This window comes from Heteronotia binoei, chromosome 21 (genome assembly GCF_032191835.1).
Source record: "Heteronotia binoei isolate CCM8104 ecotype False Entrance Well chromosome 21, APGP_CSIRO_Hbin_v1, whole genome shotgun sequence".
NCBI lineage: Eukaryota > Metazoa > Chordata > Lepidosauria > Squamata > Gekkonidae > Heteronotia > Heteronotia binoei.
In genome coordinates, this window is record NC_083243.1 from 83,014,951 (window position 1) to 83,038,027 (window position 23,077).

The following is a 23,077-nucleotide window of genomic DNA, read 5'->3' on the forward strand; positions in this document are numbered from 1 at the left end:
CCCTGGCAAGACTTATGGGCCTTCTGATCTCAAATCTCGAAGCGCTGCAGTGGGGTCGTTATCATACCAGACAGTTGCAAATGTTTCTATGCCCATATCAACTCCAGATCATGGAGAGACATCCCATGTCACTGACGGTGCCCACGATCGTCAAGGAGAGTCTTCTGTGGTGGACCAAGAGCACCAACCTGCGTCAGGGGAGAGTCTACTTTGTGGAGAGAGAGCTACAGCTGTTCTTGGATGCCAGCCTTTCAGGTTGGGGGCGACCCTCAACAAGATTCCCACGCAGGGTCAGTGGTCGGCCAAGGAATTGAACCTCCCGATCAACCTCCTGGAGCTTCGGGCCATTTGTTTGGCTCTGCTACACTTTCAAGATCAGGTGTCTGGACAGCATGTTCTAGTTCGAACGGACAATATAGCAGCAAAAGCATATCTAAACAATCAAGGGGCGTCCAGGTCCAGTTCCCTCCACAAGGATGCTGGGAAGCTGTTCAAATGGGTGGAGGTTCGCCTGAAGTTGATAAGGGCAGAACATATCAAAGGGACTTGCAATGTCAAGGCAGATTGGCTCAGTCGGGAGAACATTCAATCGGGAGAGTGGTCTCTCAACAAGACTCTCTTTCTGAAGATAGTGGAGCACCTTGGTCTACCGGTGGTGGATCTATTTGCGTCTTATCAGAACCGCCAGCTTCCTCGATTTTTCGCAAGTTACTACCACAGTCAGGCGGAGTCCACGGACACCCTAACATCTCCATGGCCACAGGGCCTTCTGTATGCCTTTCCTCCAATCCCGGTCATCCCGAGATTACTCAGGAAGATCAGCCTATTGGGGGCCAAGGTCATCCTGGTTGCGCCCTGGTGGCCTCGACATCCCTGGTTCTCATCAATTCAGCAAATGTCAATAGCAGAACCATTTCATCTACCAACCTGGCCGGACATGCTATTGCAGGGCCCAGTGTGGCACCCTCATCCCGAATGGCTGAGATTGACCGCGTGGAGGTTGAGAGGAGATCGTTGTTAGACCTGGTTTATACAAGTGAGGTCACGAATACCATCCTAGCCTCCAGAAAGGATTGCACTACACGGATTTATAACGTATCATGGAAGGCCTTTCACAGGTGGTGCCAGAGAAAGAAGGTGAATCCGCTACATCCTACTGTCCCTAGGATTCTTCAATTCCTTCACGATGGTCTTCAGTCGGGACTGAAGCCAACTACCCTCAGGCGGCAAGTCGCGGCCTTGTCTTCAGTTCTCCAACAGGGGAGCAGTGTAAATCTGACATCCCATCCTCATATCCGTCGATTTCTCAGAGGGGCTTCTATGAGTTCTCCACCACAAGCTCATCGCTTTCTTACCTGGCGGCTGAATCCAGTACTCTCAGCTTTAACAAATCCTCCCTTTGAGCCCTTAATGTCTGTGCCTTTAAAGATGATGCGCATGAAAACTATCTTCCTGGTGGCAATAACATTGGCTAGAAGGATTTCCAAAATTGGAGCCTTGTCGGTTAAGAGAGAGTTATGCATCTTCCACAAGAACAAAGTCGTTCTCTATCCGGACCCTACCTTTCAACCGAAGGTTTCGTCTAGATTCCACCCAAGTCAGGAAATCAATTTACCATCCTTTTGTCCGGATCCTAAGCACCCCAAGGAGCGCACGTGGCATACCTTGGACGTACGTAGGTCACTCAAGATTTACCTGATTAGGACTGAACCTATTCGTAAGTCAGATTCCATGTTCATTAACATAGCAGTGCCTAGATTGGGTCAAAAGATGTCCAAGTCGGCCATTAGTTACGCCATTAAGCAGTGTATAACGGAAGCGTACAAGGCATTGCATCTCAAGGTGCCGCCAGGGATCACGGCGCATTCGACCAGAAGTGCGGCCACCAATGCAGCCTTCAGTAAGAACGCCTCTGTCGAGGAGGTGTGCAAAGCAGCTACGTGGTCGTCTATCTCCACTTTTATTCGCCACTACAAATTGAATGCATACGCGTCGGCGGATGCGGCCTTTGGCAGATGAATCCTGCAACATGTGCTGCCTGAGTAGGGCAAACCCACCCTGAATAACATACTGCTCTGGGAGCACCCAAGATGTCCTCCGCCTCTTAGGGAGAACGACCCTTGGCACTTACCGTGAGGGGTCCTTCTCCTAAGAGGATAGGAGGGCATCTTGCCCTCCCTTCTTTCGCCCTACCTTGGGAAGTTCTTTCTCTGTTTCTTGTTTAATAACCTTCATCTGAGGTCCTTCTGTGCTAATATCTATTGCCTGTTGGCTGTATTTTTGCCCCATAGGGGTTTTTGATATGTCGGTCTCCCAGACTAATGACGCTGCTGACCGACTGTTAGTTTTTTGTATTAGGAGTTTTTTAGGTCCGATATACTTATTACTGCTTCTCGGAGTCACCCGAACTGAGAGAGGGGTGGTTCCCACAGGAAGAGGAAGATTTTAAGATTCCTGCCTCCCTGATTGGATGGTGGGAAACACCCAAGATGTCCTCCTATCCTCTTAGGAGAAGGACCCCTCACGGTAAGTGCCAAGGGTCGTTTTATGTCTTCCTTCTGTGTACTAAGCTCCTATCTTGAGGTCTTGTTAAGCACCAGACCTTACAGTCTTAACCAGTCCACAATTTTCCTTCAGAATTTCCACAGGTCCCTGTGCTTGAAAAGTGCAAAAATTCATATAACACATCTACTATATGTTTCTGGTTGACATTTACATCTTGCCCAAATAGGGCTGCCAAGCTCCCAGGCTGAGTGGGGGTTCTTCTGCTCAGGAGGTCCCCAACCCACCAGCCCGCATTGGGTCAGCGGGGGAATCCTTGCCCTATGTCTCTGTCACTTGTAAGTGATGTCATCGTGCCAGTGATGGCATGCACTGGCCATTCTAGGAGCTTCTGGAAAAACGTTATGGTTTTCCCAGATGCTCTAGCAATTTGGGAGGAAAACTCTATGGTACTGGAGGCTGCGGGGGACTTGCTAATCCTATGCCAAAATGAAGGAAACTGCGAACTCATGCTGTAAAAAAGTTTTGAAAGTGTTTTGCATTGGAAAAAGCTTGGATAAAGTGTTAATGTGAAACAGGATCCAATTACCAGCTTTTCCTGTTGTTGCTGCTGGAGAACATTTATTGATTTTTTGCACAATTGTATTATAAAGCAGAATTATTTTTGATACAATGGATTGAAGAGGAGTTATTCTTACTTGGAACCAGTTGCTGTTTTTTGCTGATTTCCTGCCCATGTGTCTCTTCAGGGATTGCTGCTCCCAACTGGGGACTAGCAACCCTAGGTCTTTCACATCACCTCTTACATGATCCTTTAACCAGAGGTGCCATAGGTTGAACCTGGGACCTTCTACATGCAAAACAGAGGCATTTCTACAGAGCCACACCCCTTCCCCCTTATACATGAAACAAATAAACCCAGAAAATATAAATCAATAAGTACATCCTTGAGCCAAATACCAAAACTTATTGACAAATGCCTGCATAGTTCTTTATGTAAATAAATCAGTACTGTGAGCATTGTTGTTCTCTATAGTAGATATTATAGTATTTTGAGATTTCATCTAGATGCTAAGCATGATCCAGAGATACCAGCATGACTAGTCCTGGTTCCAAAGTGTTTTTAGGCATGTGATGACACAATTTTGCTGGAGTAAAACCTGTGGAAGAAAGGTAAGTATAATAAATACTATGTCCATTTGTTTGATGGAATGTGCTTTTAATTATGAATCCAAGTGCAGATACAGAGCCATTCATAGATGACAGAGAAGTGAATACAATCATTTGAACATTGCCTTTTGAACATGCTACTTATGCTTTTGCCTATTAGTTTGCATCTCTTGTCTATGTTTTGATTTCCTCATAGAAAACCAAAATATTAAACTCTACTTTTCTGTTTGTGTCTAGAATTACTGCAGTTACACATGTTCATGATGCCAGCAGCAGATCTCATGCCATCTTCACTATTCAGTATACTCAAGTTAGTTCCATCTTCCATTCAAGCATTTTTTGAAAACTAATTGAGACATTAGGTTGAATTCAAAGTACTATGACTAGAGTACATGGAACTCTCACCCTCTCACTCCTACTACAGCTAACTTGGCCACTTTGAATGCTTCCTGCAGGATTCAAGGGACCCACAGGAACAGCACTAGTCATGATGTGAGAATCTGTATTGTGGAGTGTGAGAGAAATGAACAAAAATCACCCCCCCCCCCTGTCAACAGGAAATGAGCATTACATCCAATTCAGTGTTTATCTCTTTTTCTGACTCTTATAGCCCCCCCTCCAAAGTCAGAGGCTAAGAGATAGCACAGAGTCCTTTATTTCCAACAGATATAAACAAAGATATAGCAGAACTATTTTTAATTTTCTGATATTTGAAAATACTTCTTAAACCAGCACCTGGGGAGTTGTGCTGCCACAGCAGGCATATAGTAATCAGGCTGTGTTAAGGTAGAAAAATAAATACTGTTCCTTTAAGATGAAGGCTTATGGGCAGTGTAGTTTAAGTACTCTTTAGGTCATATGCCCTACTATAGTTTGCTCTATTGGCAGCTTTATTTCCTTTGGTTAGATGCCTAGGAAATAGGATATAAATCCTTCTCCTTTTTTTGAATTGTAACCTCCATTGACTAAGAGATGCATGAGAGCAATTTCTCTCCACTGCAAGTCAGAGGAATGGACTCTATCTTATTGTAAGATTAATTGTATTTTTCAACAGTTGAAGGAATGTGGGTTTTTATCTCTGAACCTTTCTGGACCTGAATAAAATTAGTTTTATATGAGTTCCCTCCTTGGACTCTAGTGTGTTGGCTGCTTACTGGCGATATAGAATCTATATGCTCTGGTCTTGAGCCAGAATACTGGTTCAGAGCATCATTCATTGAAACCTTATTGCAAGGTTATTTTTGTTTTTTCTCATGTCTATTCTTAAATTGTAGTATAGTGAAAGTGTTGGTTCCACTTATTCTGCATCTACCTACAACCAAATTGGTCGAGGTGTTGTAGCCTCTTTAGCAAATCTTGTACTAAATCCCTAACTACTTCTTGAAGTTACTGGAGAATCCAGAAATGAAAAAAAAAATCATATACAGATAAACATTTGTTTGAATAAATGTGAGTTGCATATATTAATATTTTATTGTATTTTCCTTCAGGCTATATTAGAGAATAATCTGCCCTCTGAAATTGCAAGCAAGATCAATTTAGTGGACCTTGCAGGCAGGTAATGTTTCAGTCTTTCGGGACAGCATTCCATAAACTAATCATTGCTAAATTTTCTGTCTTCAGGGAATAATTTCCACATTGCCATTGAGCATGTGTACACTGCAAAGAATTCTGGGTCAGTATGTGGTCATATATTCAGTTAATTCTTTTGGGAAAGTCCAGGGTTCCTTAATCCAGGTTGAGAAACACTGTTATAAATCTGTTAGTTGCCGCAATCACAGATCATATTTTTGTTAACCTTCAGCAGAACAAGTACATTAAGCTCTCCTGGCATGTAGCCTTTGTAATACAAATGTGAGGTAAACAAAGAGAAAGAGGGACATTTTCTAAGAACAGTATCCAATACTAATAAAAATGGCTTCAGTGAAGTAAAATGAAGCACCATGCATAAGATTAAAATTTTGTTAGTTTGGGGCCTGCAGTATAGCCTGAAAAGAACTTCCCTTCATGCTCCCTACATGCATGGGGAAAATGGTTTTGTATGCAGTTCCCTGAAAAAGAGCCACTGGGACTTAGAATACATATGATCAAGGTTAGTTTGTAATAAAAAGCACCCTTAAGAGTGGGTGTCTTCCTGTGGCATTAAGAAGAAGAGACTGGATTTATACCCCTCCCTTCACTACCCAAAGGAGTTTCAAGGAGGCTTCCAGTCTCCTTTCACTTCCCCTCCCCACAACAGACACTCTGTGAAGTAGGTGGAGCTGAGAGAGCTCTCCCAAGACCTGCTTTTGAGAGGAAAAGCTCTGTGAGAACTTGTGGCTGACTCAAGGACACATCAGCAGGTGCATGTGGAGGAGTGTGGAATCAAACCCAGTTCTCCCGGATAAGAGTCTGCATACTTAACCACTACACCAAATTGGCTCTCTTAAGGTGCAGCCATTCATTTTTATGGATCCATTAGGTAGAACATGTGGTATCCCAGCATAATGGGTGAAGCAGCTGTGAGCTTTTTCATGTGTGTTCTGTTGCATTTGGCTGAGAGTGCTATTTTATGTCTTCCTTCTGTGTACTAGGCTCCTATCTTGAGGTCTTGTATGGAGGGGTTTTCAAAAGCAGGCCCATAACTGGATAATCACTTCCCTGAGCCTGAGTGTTTTCCAAATCTCACTTTGGGGACTAGTTTTCAGAGGTGGGAAAGCTTAGCTAGTCTTTTAGCCTTTTGAAAGCTGGTTGGGGTTTTATTTTTATGTTGCAATCATTTTCAGGTTTGAGTTTAGTTGCAGTAATTTTCCTCAGGACTGATTATTTATCTTTTCCTTGTGTTTCAGTGAAAGAGCTGATCCCAGTTACTGCAAAGATCGGATTACGGAAGGAGCCAACATTAACAAATCATTGGTGACTCTTGGAATGGTCATCTCTACCTTAGGTATAAATAATGTATTTTTTGTTTTAACATTAGCTGTACACTAGCGATGGGCATGAACTGGGAAAATGGAGGTTTGTTGGATGTTCATGGTTTGCTGTTTTCATGAACCCTGAACCTCCAACAAATTTCTTTATCAGATGAACTGGTTTGTGGTTCATCTGGTTCAGGAGTTCAGCCCCGCCCCAAGTGAGCTCTGAAGGCATTTAAATGCCTTTTGAGCCCAGCTCCGGGTCAGGCCAGCTTGATTGAGCTCTGAGAATGATCTCTAAAGGCCTTTATAGATCTTCAGAATTTGCTCTGGGAGCTCAGTTGAGTCAGGTGGCCTGACTTGACTGAGAGTGAGCTCTAAAGGCATTTATGGGCCTTGTATGCCCTTATATGGGCAGGTCCTGATAAGGGCATATAGACCTATAAAAGCCATCAGAGTTCACACTGAGTTAGTCAAGTCAGGCCACTCTACTAGACTGAGCTCTCAGAGCAAGCTTGAAGGCCTATAAAGGCCTTTGGAGCTCACTCTCGGAGATCAGTTGGGCCAGCCCAACCCTTCAAAAGCAGTTAAATGCCTTCAGAGCTCACTTCTAGTCGGGTGGTTTGACCCAGAAGTATTTAAATGAAGGTATTTAAATTTAATTTGCATGAATTTCTGGTTTGGGAATCACAAACCAGCTTGGTTTGTGCTCATACTAGGGTTCATTTGTGGGTTCGTGCCCATCCCTGTTCTACAATACAGATTGTTCTGCTGCATTGGTATGTAGTCTATCATAATGTATGTTGCAGTCATTATAAATATAAATGCCTATACAGTTATGGAATTCCCACTGTACATGCTGTTGCCTAGTGCCTATTCGTCATGGAATATTTACCCAGAGATAAGATATCGTGTTTTTAATGCTAGGAATGTGCAATATGCTGAGAAATTGCAAGGATTACTTTGGGCTTCCTTACTTCAAATGAGTGATGGCCAGGGCTTTTTTTGAGGAGGATCGCAGTTCCAGCTGGCTTGGCGTTAGGGGGTATGGCCTAATATGCAAATATGCTGCTGCTGGGCCTTTTCTACAAAAACAAGTCCTGATGATGGCTGTCTATTTCTTATACAAATCATAGACTATTTGTGTTCCCCCCTCATCTTTGTTCTTAGCACAAAATTCTCAGATGACCAGCAGTTGCCAGAGTATAAACAGCATAGCCAGTGATGTGGATAGCAGCCATACAGGCAGTCACTGTGAAGCTAGCATCAGTGGTCAGAGGCGTCAGACATACATTCCATACCGTGACTCCATTCTTACTTGGCTCCTGAAGGATAGTTTGGGTGGTAATTCCAAGACAATTATGATTGCAAGTAAGTTCAAGGTGCTGTATTACTGTTTGTGGTCAGAAGACTTGTGTGATCTAGACACATATCAATGTGAATATGATTTTCTTTCTATTCCAAGCCCAAGTCTACATTTAATAGGCAGGGCATAAGGAAGAAACCTCTTCTGCTGCTTCTAATTGTTATTAAACAGGGGCAGGAGATGTGAAATCTTACAAAATCAAAAAAATCATTATATGAAGAATAAACATTAACTATTAGAATAAGCTCTCTCTCTCTCTCTCTCTCTCTCTTATATATATATATGTGTGTGTGTGTGTGTATATACACACAATAAAATCAATATATAAATCACATAAAGGAAAAAAAATCAATCTAAACATGAATATACAATAAAGACAACAGCCAGTAGGTAGAGTTCATAAACAGTGTTCCATCAGGCATTGCAATGTGCAATTAATTAAAAAAATCAACAGGTAAAGACCAGTCTTTCATATATTTTTCCAAGTGCCAGCAGAAACTGATAAGAGTTCATAAACAAGTTAGGTCAAGTTCATAAATAATGTTCCAGCAGGAACTACACTGTACAGTCCACCAGATAGTCTCTTGTATTTTTCAACAGGTAAAGACCAATCTTTCATATGCTTTTCCAATTGCAGGCAGAAACTGATAGGTAGAGTTCATAAGCAAGTGAAGTAGAATTCATAAACAATGTTTCATCAGGAACTACAATGTATAATCCATCAAGTAAAGAATGATCTCTTGTATATGTCCCAATACTACATTGTACGGTAATAGAGCTGTTTCAGATGAGATCTTTTCTCAAGAAGAGATGTACAAATCCAGTTGTGGTGCCTGTAAACAGACATAGAATAAGCCCAAACTACAAAATGTCCTTAGAAATTCTCTAAAAAGAAGCCACATTATATCAAAAGATGAATGATCCATTGAGCAGCAAACAAATTAGATGGAGCACATAAGCCTCCCAACACATTCATGACACAATGACACTCAGTACAAAGGGCTAGGTGCTCTCAAACTAAGTTCATTCAGACAGATATAACAGCCCAAGTTCTATAGCAGGAAGTAAGACTAAACATTTCTTAAAGGGAAACTGCAAATATTGCAGTTCCTGATGGAACATTGTTTATGAACTTTACCAATCAGCTTTTGTCTTTATTGTATATTCATGTTTAGAATAGTTTTCTTTTTCTTGATGTGATTTATATATCGATGCTTATTGTGTTTTTATGTATATATAATTTATTCTAATACTTAATGTTTGTGCTTCTAATTATTAAGCAGAAAGAACTACTGGCTTAAGTCCTAGACCTAGTTTGTCTGGGGAATAAGAAGTGGTGTGCTTTGCAGTTATTTGTAAACCAGTTTTTAAATCTTCTTAAATAGCTTATCTTTCTTCCTCTATAGCGATCTCTCCTGCAAGTTCTTGCTATAATGAGACCATGAATACCTTGCGGTATGCCTCAAATGCCAAAAACATTATTAACAAACCCCGGGTGAATGAGGTAAGTCATGCTGCGTTATCAGTTCTTACAAGTCTGTTTGTCCATATATTGAGTTATATTGAATGTCACTTACAAAAACATACATATATAACATAATCTCTAAGAGGTTATTTTGTCATATTGTTTATGTGCGTTTTAAATTCTTTGATAGTTCTTGTTTTTGCTTATTGTTCTTCGATAGTTCTTGTTTTTGTTTATTTCTAATTTTCTATGCCATAGCTGATTGTAATAATGAGTTTGATCCTGTTCTCTTAGCATTTGTTTGCACACAAGACAGACAGGAGCAGTTTTTCTTGCTTCACCTTCTCAGTGGAATGGTCTTTGTTGCACAACTTTTCATCCACACAGATTTCCCAACCCTCAACATTGTAATTTCACAACTGATAAGTAGGGAAGGGGGCATGTGGGCATAATCTGCCTGTGCTTTTACCTGGTACTGCAGAGAATTCAGTCTAGCATGTTCACAATATGCTAAGTAGTGTCATTGTATGAATTCTAACATGGAAGTGTGATTTATCAGGCTCTTTGATATAGTTAGATCTTATGCAGGCATTTATGTTCATGTATCTAGAGTTGCCCTTTTCTTAGGTGCTCCATACATAAGTTTTTTTTGGCATTTCCTTTAGCTATTAATAATAATAAAAAGATACATTGACAGAGCACCTTAAACATAAGAACATAAGAGAAGCCATGTTGGATCAGACCAATGGCCCATCCAGTCCAACACTCTGTGTCACAAAGTGGCCAAAAAAATTATATATATACACACACACACACACTCACACACTCTGTGGCTAATAGCCACTGATGGAGCTCTGCTCCATATTTTTATCTAAACCCCTCTTGAAGGTGGCTATGCTTGTGGCCACCACCACCTCCTGTGGCAGTGAATTCCACATGTTAATCACCCTTTGGGTGAAGAAGTACTTCCTTTTATCTGTTTTAACCTGTCTGCTCAGCAATTTCATCGAATGCCCACGAGTTCTTGTATTGTGAGAAAGGGAGAAAAGTACTTCTTTCTCTACTTTCTCCATCCCATACATTATCTTGTAAACCTCTATCATGTCACCCCGCAGTCGATGTTTCTCCAAGCTAAAGAGTCCCAAGCGTTTCAACCTTTCTTCATAGGGAAAGTGTTCCAGCCCTTTAATCATTCTAGTTGCCCTTTTCTGGACTTTCTCCAATGCTATAATATCTTTTTTGAGGTGTGGTGACCAGAAGATACATTTAAGGATGAAAGGATGTACACTTTTACTCTTGCACGCAAGAAAAAAATATGATTGTAGCATAAGAACTTTGATTTTTCTAGAGCTGGCACAGTATGATATATGGATTATTAAGTTTTCATAGCAAATTAAGTTTTGAAACCAGACTAAATTATTCACCAGTGTAATTGAACTTTCCTGCCTCCCTCTTCCCACTGATTCCCACTAAACTCTTCTCCTTGGAGATAGGGGACCCTGAGGAATGACATTGGAGGATGGGGAAATGTATGGAAATTGTCAATTTAATCTGGATCCAGCCCTTTTTGTTTTCTTACAAGGTAGTATGCAGTACATTTCTTGTAGCACAACTGGTATGAAATGGATTGGTTTGATACTTCTTCAGTTATCTATTTTTAAAAGTACAGTGCTTGTACTCTTCTCTTTCAGGATGCAAATGTGAAGCTGATTAGAGAACTGAGAGAGGAAATTGACAGATTGAAAGCTATGCTGTTAAATTTTGAGCTGGTTTGTACAAATATTTAAATATGACCAAAATTAGCACTTGGTTCTTTATATAAGTATCTTGTAAATTATATGTGTCTTGTAAATCTTGCCCAAAATATTAATTAATTCCTTAAGCATACTGTACTTCACTCAACGTGTGCATTCCAAGCCCACCCTGCATGAAATAATAATATTATTGTAGTACTCATTTTATTTTAGTAATCATTATTTTATTTTAGATCAGAATAGGGAGTTTATCAATTATATCTAGAAGTAGTTTGTCTTTGGAATCTCTTGTGAGTCCTATATGCTGAGTTCCATTGAAGAAGCATATTTTAGCCATTCTTTTTTTCCCAGAAGCTGATGATTCCTGGTAATGGCTTTCTCAGTGGTGTAATCATGTCCAAAGAAATCGGAGTCATTTGAAATCAATTAACTTAGAATGGGGTAACTGTAAAGGGTTGCGCTTTAAAAAGGCAGAATCTTTATTCCCAACTGTCACTCAGTTTTCAAATGAATGAGCAAAAGTGTGATTTATCAGGCTCTTTGATATAGTTAGATCTTATGCAGGCATTTGTGTTCATGTATCTAGAGTTGCCCTTTTCTTAGGTGCTCCATACATAAGTTTTTTTGGCATTTCCTTTAGCTATTAATAATAATAAAAAGATACATTGACAGAGCACCTTAAAGATACATTTTATTCTCATTAATGGAAGCATGGACTAAAGCCCTATTTCTCAGATGGACCTGATGAAGTTTTCTGTAGTCCATAGGAATTTGTGCTGGAATAAAAATACATTAGATGCAAGTTCCATATTAATGGAAGTATCCATGTATCTGGAAAAAGGAAAAGAGGGCTCTTTATAACTGACCACAGCTAGATTCTAGTCCAGTAACGCCTTAGAGACCAATAAGACTTTAGCTATATGAGCTTTCAAGAGTCAAAGCTTTTTTGAAGAGACCTTTGACATTCAAAAACTCATATCCAAAAAAATCTTATTGGTCTCTAAAGTGTTACTGGACAGAAATCTAGCTGTTCTTGTGCAGACCATCTGAAACAATAAGTGCATTTTTTTCAAACTCTCACCCACTGCAGTTGGAAATATTTCATGAATAGGTTTAGATTGCCAAATGTAGCTTCTGATCAATACTCCCTCTAAGCTATGGAGTCTTGTGAGCAAAAATTCTGCTTCATGAGCTACTGGAATTAAAGTTGTGAGCGAACAACTTGCCTGCTGCATAAGTTAGTTTGCCCTGGGGCCAAGTTAAGACAAAAAGGTGTAAGCCAGAGGCTAAAAAACTGTGAGCTAGCTCACACTAACTCAGCTTAGAGGAACACTGCTTCTGATATGCTCCTGTATTTTCTCCTTGTTTCATCTTCCATTCCTAAAGTAAGATTATTTGCCTGCATTCTGAATTTTGAAATGGTTACAGAGTTATTTTTCAAATTTTGTTTGCACAGAGGAATTTTAGTCCATCTTGGATTGAGGGTAAAGATGGAAATTTGACAGAATTAGTTCTTCAGAATGAACTTAAGGTTTGTATGTTTTGTAGTTTTCCCATATTATGTAGTGGGAGGTTGTGGTATGTTTTATAAATTCTTATTTTGTATAAAAGCATGTTTATGAAAGCAAATATGCATGCATGCTCCCCACTTTGATATTGAGTGGAGAAAATTATGTCTCACCTGGTGTCACTGTAAGGCATGAGTGGTCTCATCCTGGGGTAGTAGGGAATGGACACATTATTTGCTACACTAGCATGGCAGATTGCATTTGGAATGGATTGCCAGCCTAATCTTGGATATACTGCAGCACCAGCAGTACAATGGCTGTGAGTAGTAGTACTGGGATTGGATGACACAAGGAGTTGTCTGAGTCCCAATCTTTCCCTATAAAACTTCTGAATCTTCTCATTGCTCAGGGACATAGGCACTTTTCTGTCCTTCAACTATTATGCAGTCAGCCTCTTGAGTCTGTGTAGCCAGTCCTGCCAGTAATCACACTAGGGGGCTCTCTTTTCTGTCATCAATAATAGTAATTTCCATCCTTTCTGAATTTCTACTTGCTTGCATTAAAAATGTGTTCACCTGATGCCGTTAAAATCAGCACTGTTTTTCACCCCTCCATTTGCCATGTCCAAAGATTGAGCAGCTGACCAAAGACTGGACAGATAAATGGATTAACAAGAAAGCTATCATGGAAGAATACAGTGTGGATATCAACAAGAAAAAATCTGGAGTGGCGATTGATTCCAGTTTACCTCACTTAATGACTGTGGATGAAGATATCCTTAGTACTGGAGTTGTGCTTTATCATCTCAGGGTGAGATGAGATCCAAGTATTTGGTTTTCATTTTCAAATGTTAACAGCTCTAGTTAACTTAAACAATAGAGAATGTTGAACTGTCATTTAAGTTTCGCTGCTTTAATAGAAATAATGCAGACAAAAATCATGTGATGTGATAAAAAGCTTCAGGTCTGTGAAATACTTTTTAGGTTGTAAGAAAACTGGGAATTGTCTGATAAGCATAAAAACAGGTTATGTTATTCATCGCCACTAACCCAGCCATCCCCAGCTGTAGTTGAGGCTAATCCCCCAGCAACTTCTTCTACTGTGAGCCCCCAAGGCCCCAGTAAATGAAATTTCACGTGGCTCAATCACTGGCTCCATCACCTTCTGTCCTCCAGTGTAGTCTCTCCCTCCGTTATCAGCATCCACCTCCACTGGAGCATAGTGGGTCTCCCTGGGGCTAGCTCCCAGCACCCATTGTATCCATCCCCTCCTGCAGCACTGCTTCTCTCTGGTCCACAGGATTTTTGTTGTTGTTGTATGTCAGCAACAGTAGTGGCCAGTAGAGGAAGAACCTGAAACAGCTGGTCCTTTCCAGGCATTGACTCTATTCTGCAGTACAGCCATGTGGATGGACACTGATGGACCAGGAGAGCTGTGGCAGGCAGAGAAGGAAAAAACCCACACAGCCAGGCGGTGCTTTAAATTCCCTCCCACTCTGTCCCCCACCCCTTCCCACAACCTGCAATGAGGCCTGGCCATAGGCCAAGCCCTGGGATGGGGAGGGCCCAGATTTTGTGCCATTGCAGCTGCCCACATGGCTGGACATTCAATGCTAGACCCAGCCCAGCCATGCTGTTGTCACTTCCCTTGGTCCCCACCCCACGGGGCTGCAAATGGGACCCACGGGTGAGTCAGGGTGCCAGTTTCTCTCTGATTCTAACCTACTTGACAAGGATATTGTAAAGATAAAACAGAAGGGAGACTCATATATTAGAGGAAGAGTGGAATTAAAAATATGTTTTTTCAAGAGAAAGCTTTGAAAATATATGTTCCAAAGACTAACAGTAAATTTGAATGTTTACCCATCTTTACAGTAAACACTAGGCTCTTCAGTGGTTTGGGATTATCATGCACAATTATACAGCAGAATTTGAGTATGCATGAATTATGATTGCCTCATATTATAGGGTTTTTATCCCATGCATACATTTTGTGCTTCAAAAAGTATTTTGAAGGGCTAAAAAGCAATAGTAACAATGTGATCAAAATTTTAATAGTTTTAGTGAGTATTGGAAAAGAGTATTATGTAGAATTTTTATTCAAGTTTTCCATATAAGGCCTTTTTAAAAACTTTAAAAAGTATGTAACAAGCTGTCGTATTTCAGTATGCAGAGTATTTTATACTTATATGTAAATATACTGTAAACATCTGTTCCAAACAATTTAAGCTGTTTCTGGTTAAGAAGTCTGGGCCAAGGAAAAAAAGACATAGACTGCATCTGAATTCAGATGTCATGAACAAACTAAACAAGCTGTGGTTTGTTTGTGGTGAAAATAAGCCTGAGAAGTGCTTTGGTACCTCTTTCCTTTAAATGCTACACTGAGATCTAGTTTACAACTAACTGCAGTGTGTTCTGACATTCAGGTCAGGTGTTTTGTTAAGAGTGACTTGTTTCTAGTCTGCAAACCAACATTTCAAACTATGATTAAATCCTGGTGCAGAGTACTGATATTAGTAGGCGAGGAGCAAACTAAGTAAGGAAAGAAGGGAAAGAGTGTGCAAGCCTAGCTCCTGGCCACTTGTTCTCAGAAAGAAATGTTGGTTTATTTATATCGTCTGATTGCAGCTACAATCTCTTTAGAAACGTAGAAATTTGTCTAATTTTTATATCCCAAAAGAAATAAGGCACAAGTTGCCAAATATTTAATGTATAGTTCTCATCTTTCTAATGGCATTTGCGCAACTTGTTTTTATTGCTTAACTACCAGCATTTTTTTTAATATAGCTTATGGGGTTGGATCTGGTACAAAATTTTCACTTGATCTACAGCAGAGGTCTCAAACTCATTTGTTATGAGGGACGGATTTGACATAAATGAGACCTCGTTGGGCCCGGACCCGTGTGTCATAAAATGTAATGCCAGGTAGCACACATATAAACTTTATAAAGGGCACAGACAAACACAATTAAAGTTTTTTTGTACTTAAAGTAAAACATGCTTAAAACATTTGCATGCTTGCAATATTTTGTTTAACAGACTCTGATAACTGACGCCGCTTGCTCTGAATTATTACATCAAAAACTGGAGGCACTGTCTGACCTGTAGCAATCATGAGTATTCTATTCAGGTGCTGTTCAGTTGTGCATCTGTAAGTTGCAAACCTACTTTTGATTTATTGAAAATCTCATGGTCAATGGTTTGACCCATTAGTCCCAGAGGAAAACATGAAATGTTTTTGTGAGCTTCATGTGCTGGTGAAGAACATGTGAAGGCATCATGACACAGACTGAGGGCTATGTTTTTGTCTACAAAACAATAGTCTTCCACAGAAAAATAACTACAACTCCCATGAAGCAGTGCAAGAATAGAGTGATAGTCATATATAGTGGTCAGTATCAGCCTACTGACTGGAAAGTCTAAGTTCAAAATCCCAATCAGAGGAAATCAGAGGAAAGTGTGAAAAAAAGGAAATGTGCTGGGTAAACTTAGTCTGGACACACACTCTCAGCCTAATCCTGGCTTGTTGTTATTCCTCTTCTAAATAATTCACATGCTTTCCTGCTGAAAAAGATTGGATCTTCACAAGCCAATGGAACTCTTTCTCTCTCTCCCCCCACCCTCTCTTTAGCAAGGCAAAAAACATTGCTGGTATTAAAGGTACTTTCTTTATATATATCCTGTGTGATCAATCGAGGGACCTGGGCAAAGGAAACTCTCCCTCTTTCCCTCCCTCCCCAGTGTATGAGAAAGGGGAGGAGCTCAGCCACCAAAAGGAACAGAGGCTTGGCTCAGTAGCTCTGCAGTGTGATTGAGAAAGCCTGGCAACGCCGGCTCTCTGAATCACATAGCAGAGCTACAGAGCCAAGCTCTGCCATTGGCTGAGACTCCTCCTCCTCCCTTTGGGAAGAGGAAGGGGGAAAGAGCAAAAGGCTTCTTTGCTTGGCTGCCTCATCACAGAGGAGAAATAAAAAATGGTGACCGAAGGAAGCGGTTGAGGGAGAAGGAATCAGATGATGGCCAGTTGCTGATGGGCCTGATTGAAGCCCTATGGGGGCCAGATCAGTTCTGCAGGCCAGATATTTGACACCACTGTTCTAGAGCTCTTGCACAAGTGGAAATGCACTCAAATCACTGTGTTCCATTTTGTGTTTCTGCTTGTGTAAGCAATTTCAGGACACTGTAAGGCGCTAAATGTTGTGCAAGTTTGACTTCACAGCATTTATTTATGTTTCTGCTTGCTCATCACTGGATCCAAACCATAGTCAATAGGCGTATCATGGGAATATAATGGGAGAGAGTAGCTTTGATTTAGGGTTGCCAGTTCTGGGTTGGGAAATACTGGAGATTTTTTTGGGGGGGGTGGAGCCTGGGGGGCGAGAATTTGAGGAGTGAAGGGATCCCAGCAGAGTATAATGCTGTGGAGTCTGCCCTCTGAAGTAGCCATTTTCTTCAGGGGAACTTATTTTGGTTGTCTGGAGCTAAATTAGGCTTGCCAATTCCCAGGTCCCATGGGGGGTTCTTCTGCTTTCCCAGGCTCCTTCCCGCCCCCAGTCAGCTGGCCGGCGGGGGGAAGCCTCGCCCCCAGAGGACCATGTGCCTTTCCACCTCCGGAGGCTTCAGTCTCCGATTGAAATGCTTCCTCTTGGGATGGGGTGGTTGTGTTACTTTGAAGAAGTTTGCAGCAACTCGTGAGTAGAGAGGCCAATCCCTCGCTTCAGAGTCACCAGAAAAGGGGGGGGGGGAAATGTCTGCTGAGCACTTCATTATTCCCTATGTGGAGATTGATTCTCATAGGGTATAATGGGGAATTGATCTAGAGGTTTTGGGGGCTCTGGGGGAGCTGTATTTTGAGGTAGAGGCACCAAAGTTTCAATATAGTAACTAGTGCCTCTCCCCAAAGTACCCTCCAAGTTTCAAAACAATTGGACCAGGGGGTCGAATTCTATGAGCCTCAAAAGAAGGTGCCCCTATCCTTCATTATTTCCTATGGGAGGAAGACATTTAAAAAGGTGTGCTGTCCCTTTAAATATGATGGCCAGAACTCCCTTGGAGTTCAATTATGCTTGTCACTTCCTTGTTCCTGACTCCTCCCCCAATGTCTCCTGGCTCCACCCCCAAAGTATCCTGGCTCATCCCCCAAAGTCCCCAGATATCTTGAATTGGACTTGGCAACCCTAAGCTAAATTGTAATAATGGGAGATTTCCAAGTGCCACCTGGAGATTGGTAACCCTATCTCTATTGAACTTAGGTTTTCTTTGAGGTAAGCATTTGTAGTATTCAGTTGGAAGTTTAACAACTGCCTACAGCTAGCTACTTGGAAGTGGATAAGTGTTCTCATCTGGTAATAACTGAAGAATGAAGTTAGGAGTAAAAAATGTTTTTTGCCCATTAGTAGTGTCCTCTGTCATAAATAATGCCATGTTCATTATAAGTAATTTATTTGGAGATGCAGGTATATTCTACTTCTCTTTAATATGTAATGGATCTTATACTGGTATACTTGGAAATAAATCCAAGTGGGGGCTTACTCTTTAAGTAACTGTGCATTATATTATTTTAATCTTAAGCATCTGGCAGTGCAATCCTTTGCAAAGTTATCCCAGTCTAAGCCCAGTGAAATCGGTGGACTTAAATTGGACTAACTTGGCATAGGTTTACACTGTAATACAACTTCCAAGGCATTCTATCTGCCAAATTGTAGTACAACTGTTGGCTTATTTTTGTGTGTTCTTTCTGCTGAAGTTGTGAACAGGAGTCTGTCTTTGGAAATTTACTATTTAGCAATTAAGATGAGGAACCCTATGTAACATGTGCATTCATACATTATATCCTCCTCTCTCTTGTTTTTTGAAACTTCTGTGCTTTTAAGTATAACTTGCGTTAAAAAAACCCCTTGAGCCGGCTACCTGAACCCAGCTTCTGCCGGGATCAAACTCAGGTCATGAGCAGAGAGCTCAGACTGCAGTACTGCAGCTTTACCACTCTGTGCCATGGGGCTTATGAGTACCATCTTATTTCTTCTGAAAAGAAATATTGTTAATTGCAGAAATTGCTTTGCAAACACACAGCGTGCTGTTTTTGTCTTTTTTTTTTTACTTTGCATTGGATGGTTTGTGGGCATGTTGGTTGTATTATTGTGCTTTGTTGACATTAATTAACTGCACCGCATATACACAGAAAAACTTCCTAGTATGAACACACAAAACAACACTGCCTGATGTCTCCCATAATTCAGTATTGTAAAAATACATTAACTGGATAACAAGATTTGTTAGTGAGGATCTGCATTCAGTTTGCTGGTAGTGCTCACAAGAATACTTGGAAAAAATAGTTTCAGAGGTTAGCTGTTTTGGTCTGCAGTAGAAGAGCTAGATTCAAGTCCAGTAGAATTTTAAGGACCAACAAGATTTTTTCAATGTAAGCTTTTGTACCTCTGCATTCTGAGTTCTTTCTTTGCAACATCCCTCCCACCTTCTGACTGGAATAGAAGGTCTCAATTCTGACTTATATCTGACTATGAGAGCATTGACTGTCAGAAGCTTATCCAAAAATCTTGTTCGTCTCTAAGGTGCTACTTGACTTGTATCTATACAAAAAGGGATTTTTCAAGTGCTGCTGTTTTAATTTATCTGTTGCATCTTCTTTAATGTTATAGGCTCTTTCAGTCATAGTTGTGGCTTATATAGGTCCTCAAATTTAAATATAATTCCTTAGTGTTTGGGATTGATGCAAGTAGCTATATTTTCCTAAATAAGATACATTTCCCCAAGTGTCCCACTGAAAGCCATGCCTTGTCCAAAAATGCTTATTCTTTTTTAGCTTGCCAGGAACACAGGATGTCCATCTTGGCAGGGTAAGATCTATTAACACTGTAGAAATAATGACTGGAATAGTAGAAGAGTTAGTTTCTGCACTTTACTCCTTCTCACCATACCTTTTAGAGATGACTTTATGGGAAAGGACACTTTGCATGCTCACCAACAGTACTCTCATTACAGCATACTAACAACTTTGTCTCCTCTTTCTTTGCTTCTAGATCCTGCCTTTCCTTTTCTTTATGCTTTATCTCTTTTAGATTCAGGTGTGTGTTAACCTTCATCTGAAGAGCAAGAAGGTAAAATGATGATTTCTTTAATTTACACAATACCTTGCTAACCTATATGAATGGCATAAGAAAGGAAGCTAGCTTCCGAGCATGCTATGAATTGTGCATTGATCATTATTTTCTTCTTGTTACCCAAGATTATCATATCTGCTCTAATCAACTTTTTTTTTAAGTTCCGTAAGGAAGAAGGAACATATGCAATGCTCTTTTAGAACAATGCTTAGATAACCCATACATTCACAACAGCCCAGAAACTTTTTAAAAAGAGTTTTTTAAAATAGCAAGTTTTGTCAGTTATGACATGCTTGAACATTACATTATTATTCATTCCAGTAGAGGGGTGGCGGTAAAAAGTATTTCTAAAAAGAATTTAAAATGAACATTAAAAGATAATTACAATTACATAATAAATCACAAGCATATCCAAAATTTAACAAGTTAATTTTGAAGCATTACTCAACATCAATTAACAATATTAACATAATTTATATTAGAAAATTTAATTTTTGAAACCTGAAGTCATATAAATAACTACAAGCAAATACATATCTAGTTATAATATATTAAATAATACCTATTGTGAAATCTGATCATACAATCTGTAATGTTATTCCACTACCTTTCCCTGTGACTGAAAGAACAAATCTGAATCTTCTGACCCTTTCTAATACAGCAATTATAATCTTTTTCATCTGGAACACTTTGTTGTATCCAAGTTGCAGCATGAGCTGTTTTGGCAATCGTCAGTATGATTATGATAAATATATTTTAGACAGGCTAGGTATAAAGCACAATATGATCTGTTTTGTGCATTTCCTGATTCTAACAAAGCTTATTTCATGAACAACATTTATAAGCATACTCCAGTATTTAAAAACTTTGGGGCATGAGTGTCATGTGAGTTCAAAGTCCATATGTACTCTGGTATATTTCCAATAGGTAGATAGCTATAAATGTTATTTAGTCCCTAGGAAGCAAGATAATACCTAAACATGATTTATGTGCTTCCTCTAGATTTAAACAATGTAGAACAACCAAAAAGCTGCTTCCATTCTTCATTTTAACCTCTTGCTCAGTATTTCTTCATCATTGTAATTAATATTGAGCTTGTTCTCCACAGACAAATCCCAGTGTGATGTTATGTATGTACGACATAACTTCTTTCAAGTTTTCTTCTACTAACAATCTTTTAGTTTATTAATTCACTATATGCCAGTTTAGAAAGCCTCTTAAAGGAGGCTTTCTAAACTGGGTGTTGTTGCTATAGAATTGTCAGGAGTATTGGTCTTGTGAAATATTGTAATTTGAACATCACAGTGTCCTAACCAAAACTTTATCAGTTTTCTGATGACATGACCATATTTCCTCCATTTAGGAATGCTGTTGCCTACACACAAACATGTTGGTAACTAGCCAGAATTTTGTCCTGAAAAATGACAAAGCAGGTCCTAATGCACACAGACAGCAAGTTACGTGGTAAAACTGTCATTGGAATGTACCACTTCAGACTGTCAGGACACAAATCTGATATCAAGAATTATAAGACTTAGAAACCTGTAGAAGATTTCAACTTTCCAGGACATTCAGTGAGTGACCTCAAAGTAGCTGGAATTTCAGGAACAGAAAGAGAACCTAATAAATCAAATCAAATCAAATCAAATTACAACACTGAGAACAATGGAATCCCCAGGACTTAACTAGGATATTAGGTTTTTGGGTTTTTAAAAAATTTCACTACACATGCTAACCTAATTCAGTCCTTACATCTGTATTCCCATCAATCCCCCAGAAGAGCTATATGTTCTCTTTATTTTGTTTTATTTCTTATTTGGAAGAGTGGATTGGAATAGTTGATTGTAATGTCATGAATAGCAGAATGTAATATCATTTAGAATGGTAGATGTTGTGTCTTGAATTTCAGTCCCAAAATTACAACACAGCGGACGCTACGGAGGTGACCAGTGGAAGTCCGCTGGTCCCCGGATGTAGCTCCGCAAATACGCTCCGCCAATCAAGATCTGTGGCGGGAAGTTTAACTGACCAGGATTGGACCTGGCCAGACTGAGGGTTGTTCCAGGGTATGTATAATATAATCGGGACCCGGCCCACATTGCCTTGCCTTGTGATGTACTAGCTAATAAAGCATGTTGCCTTCAACACGTCTTGTCACTCAGTACATTACAGTGGCAACGAAGGTGGGATTCTAGCCAGGTAACTCCCCAAGCAGGACTTCGCTGACCTGGCTGAAGACGAGGAAGGCATGCATTCGAGGGAGACGGAAGCGCCCACTGCTGCCATGGCTAACCAAAGTGGGACGACGGGCCACCTTGCAGAGTTTGACCCCGCCAACCCCGATAGGTGGGAGACCTACACGGAGCGGGTCGACTGCTACCTACGAGCAGTCTGCTATGTCAAGTCTGCTGTATTTTTATTAACATGTTTTCTAACTCTGGTTCAGAAGCAAAGGATTCTGGACTCATACCGAACACCGAATGCTGCTAGCTACCTCTCCTCCCCCCTCCCTCCTCTTAGTTATGCCTTTGTTGTGTAGCCTGCTTTGAAATGCTGATATGTGAACAAGATTGTGGAGCCTTCTCAAGCCGGGTGTCTGTGGGAGTGTGAAACGCCAAGGCCTTGGCATGGGAATGAGGGAGTAACATCCTAGTGCGAAAATATATTGCTTAGAGTGCCCCGCCCGTAGGAATCCTTTGATCTTTACCTTAAATGCTTGGTTAATAAATCAAACCTAACTGTGTACCCCAGTCCTTCAATCTCTATCATGGTCTTCATTTCTGCTTTCAATAAACTAGTAACTTTGTTTCAACCAAAGACTCGTTATTGAATTCAGCTGACTTGACACGAACATGATTACAGACGACAGCTGTAAGAGAGACGTGCTCCTGAGTGTCTGCGGGGAGGCCACGTTCGAGATCGCAAAGGGTCTCTCAGCCCCTGCGAAGATCACGGAGAAAACGTACAAGGAGATAGACTCCTGACTGGGCACTTCTTGCCCCAGCCTTCCATCATCGCCCGCCAATTCCTCTTCCACAAGAGGGATCAAGGGGCGGGGAGACAGCCGCCATCTACCTGGCCGCCGTCTGCCAAATCTCAGGGAACTGCAGCTTCGACAAGCTAGAGGAAGCCCTGAGGGATCGCTTTGTCTGGGGCCTCCGAGACGAAAGACTGCAGCAAAAGCTCATCACAAAGGAAGAGCTCACCCTCCAACTCTCCTTCAACGAAGCCACCGCGTTCGAGAGAGCAACCAAAGCTTACAACAACCTGCGAGCAGAAGCCGTCCACCACGAGGAGA

The 23,077-nt window shown here is 40.7% G+C and overlaps 1 protein-coding gene across 1 annotated transcript in view; it reads left to right on the plus strand.

The window, feature by feature from the left end:
• The window catches only part of STARD9 (StAR related lipid transfer domain containing 9), a 241,098-nt gene that overhangs the window by 109,590 nt on the left and 108,431 nt on the right, over positions 1-23,077 (plus strand). Inside the window, exons 9-16 of the mRNA XM_060262139.1 lie at positions 3,910-3,982; positions 5,163-5,230; positions 6,501-6,598; positions 7,737-7,937; positions 9,339-9,436; positions 11,089-11,166; positions 12,608-12,682; positions 13,290-13,469. Of these exons, the coding sequence (XP_060118122.1) occupies positions 3,910-3,982; positions 5,163-5,230; positions 6,501-6,598; positions 7,737-7,937; positions 9,339-9,436; positions 11,089-11,166; positions 12,608-12,682; positions 13,290-13,469 (871 nt within the window). The remainder of the gene's footprint in view (positions 1-3,909; positions 3,983-5,162; positions 5,231-6,500; positions 6,599-7,736; positions 7,938-9,338; positions 9,437-11,088; positions 11,167-12,607; positions 12,683-13,289; positions 13,470-23,077) is intronic.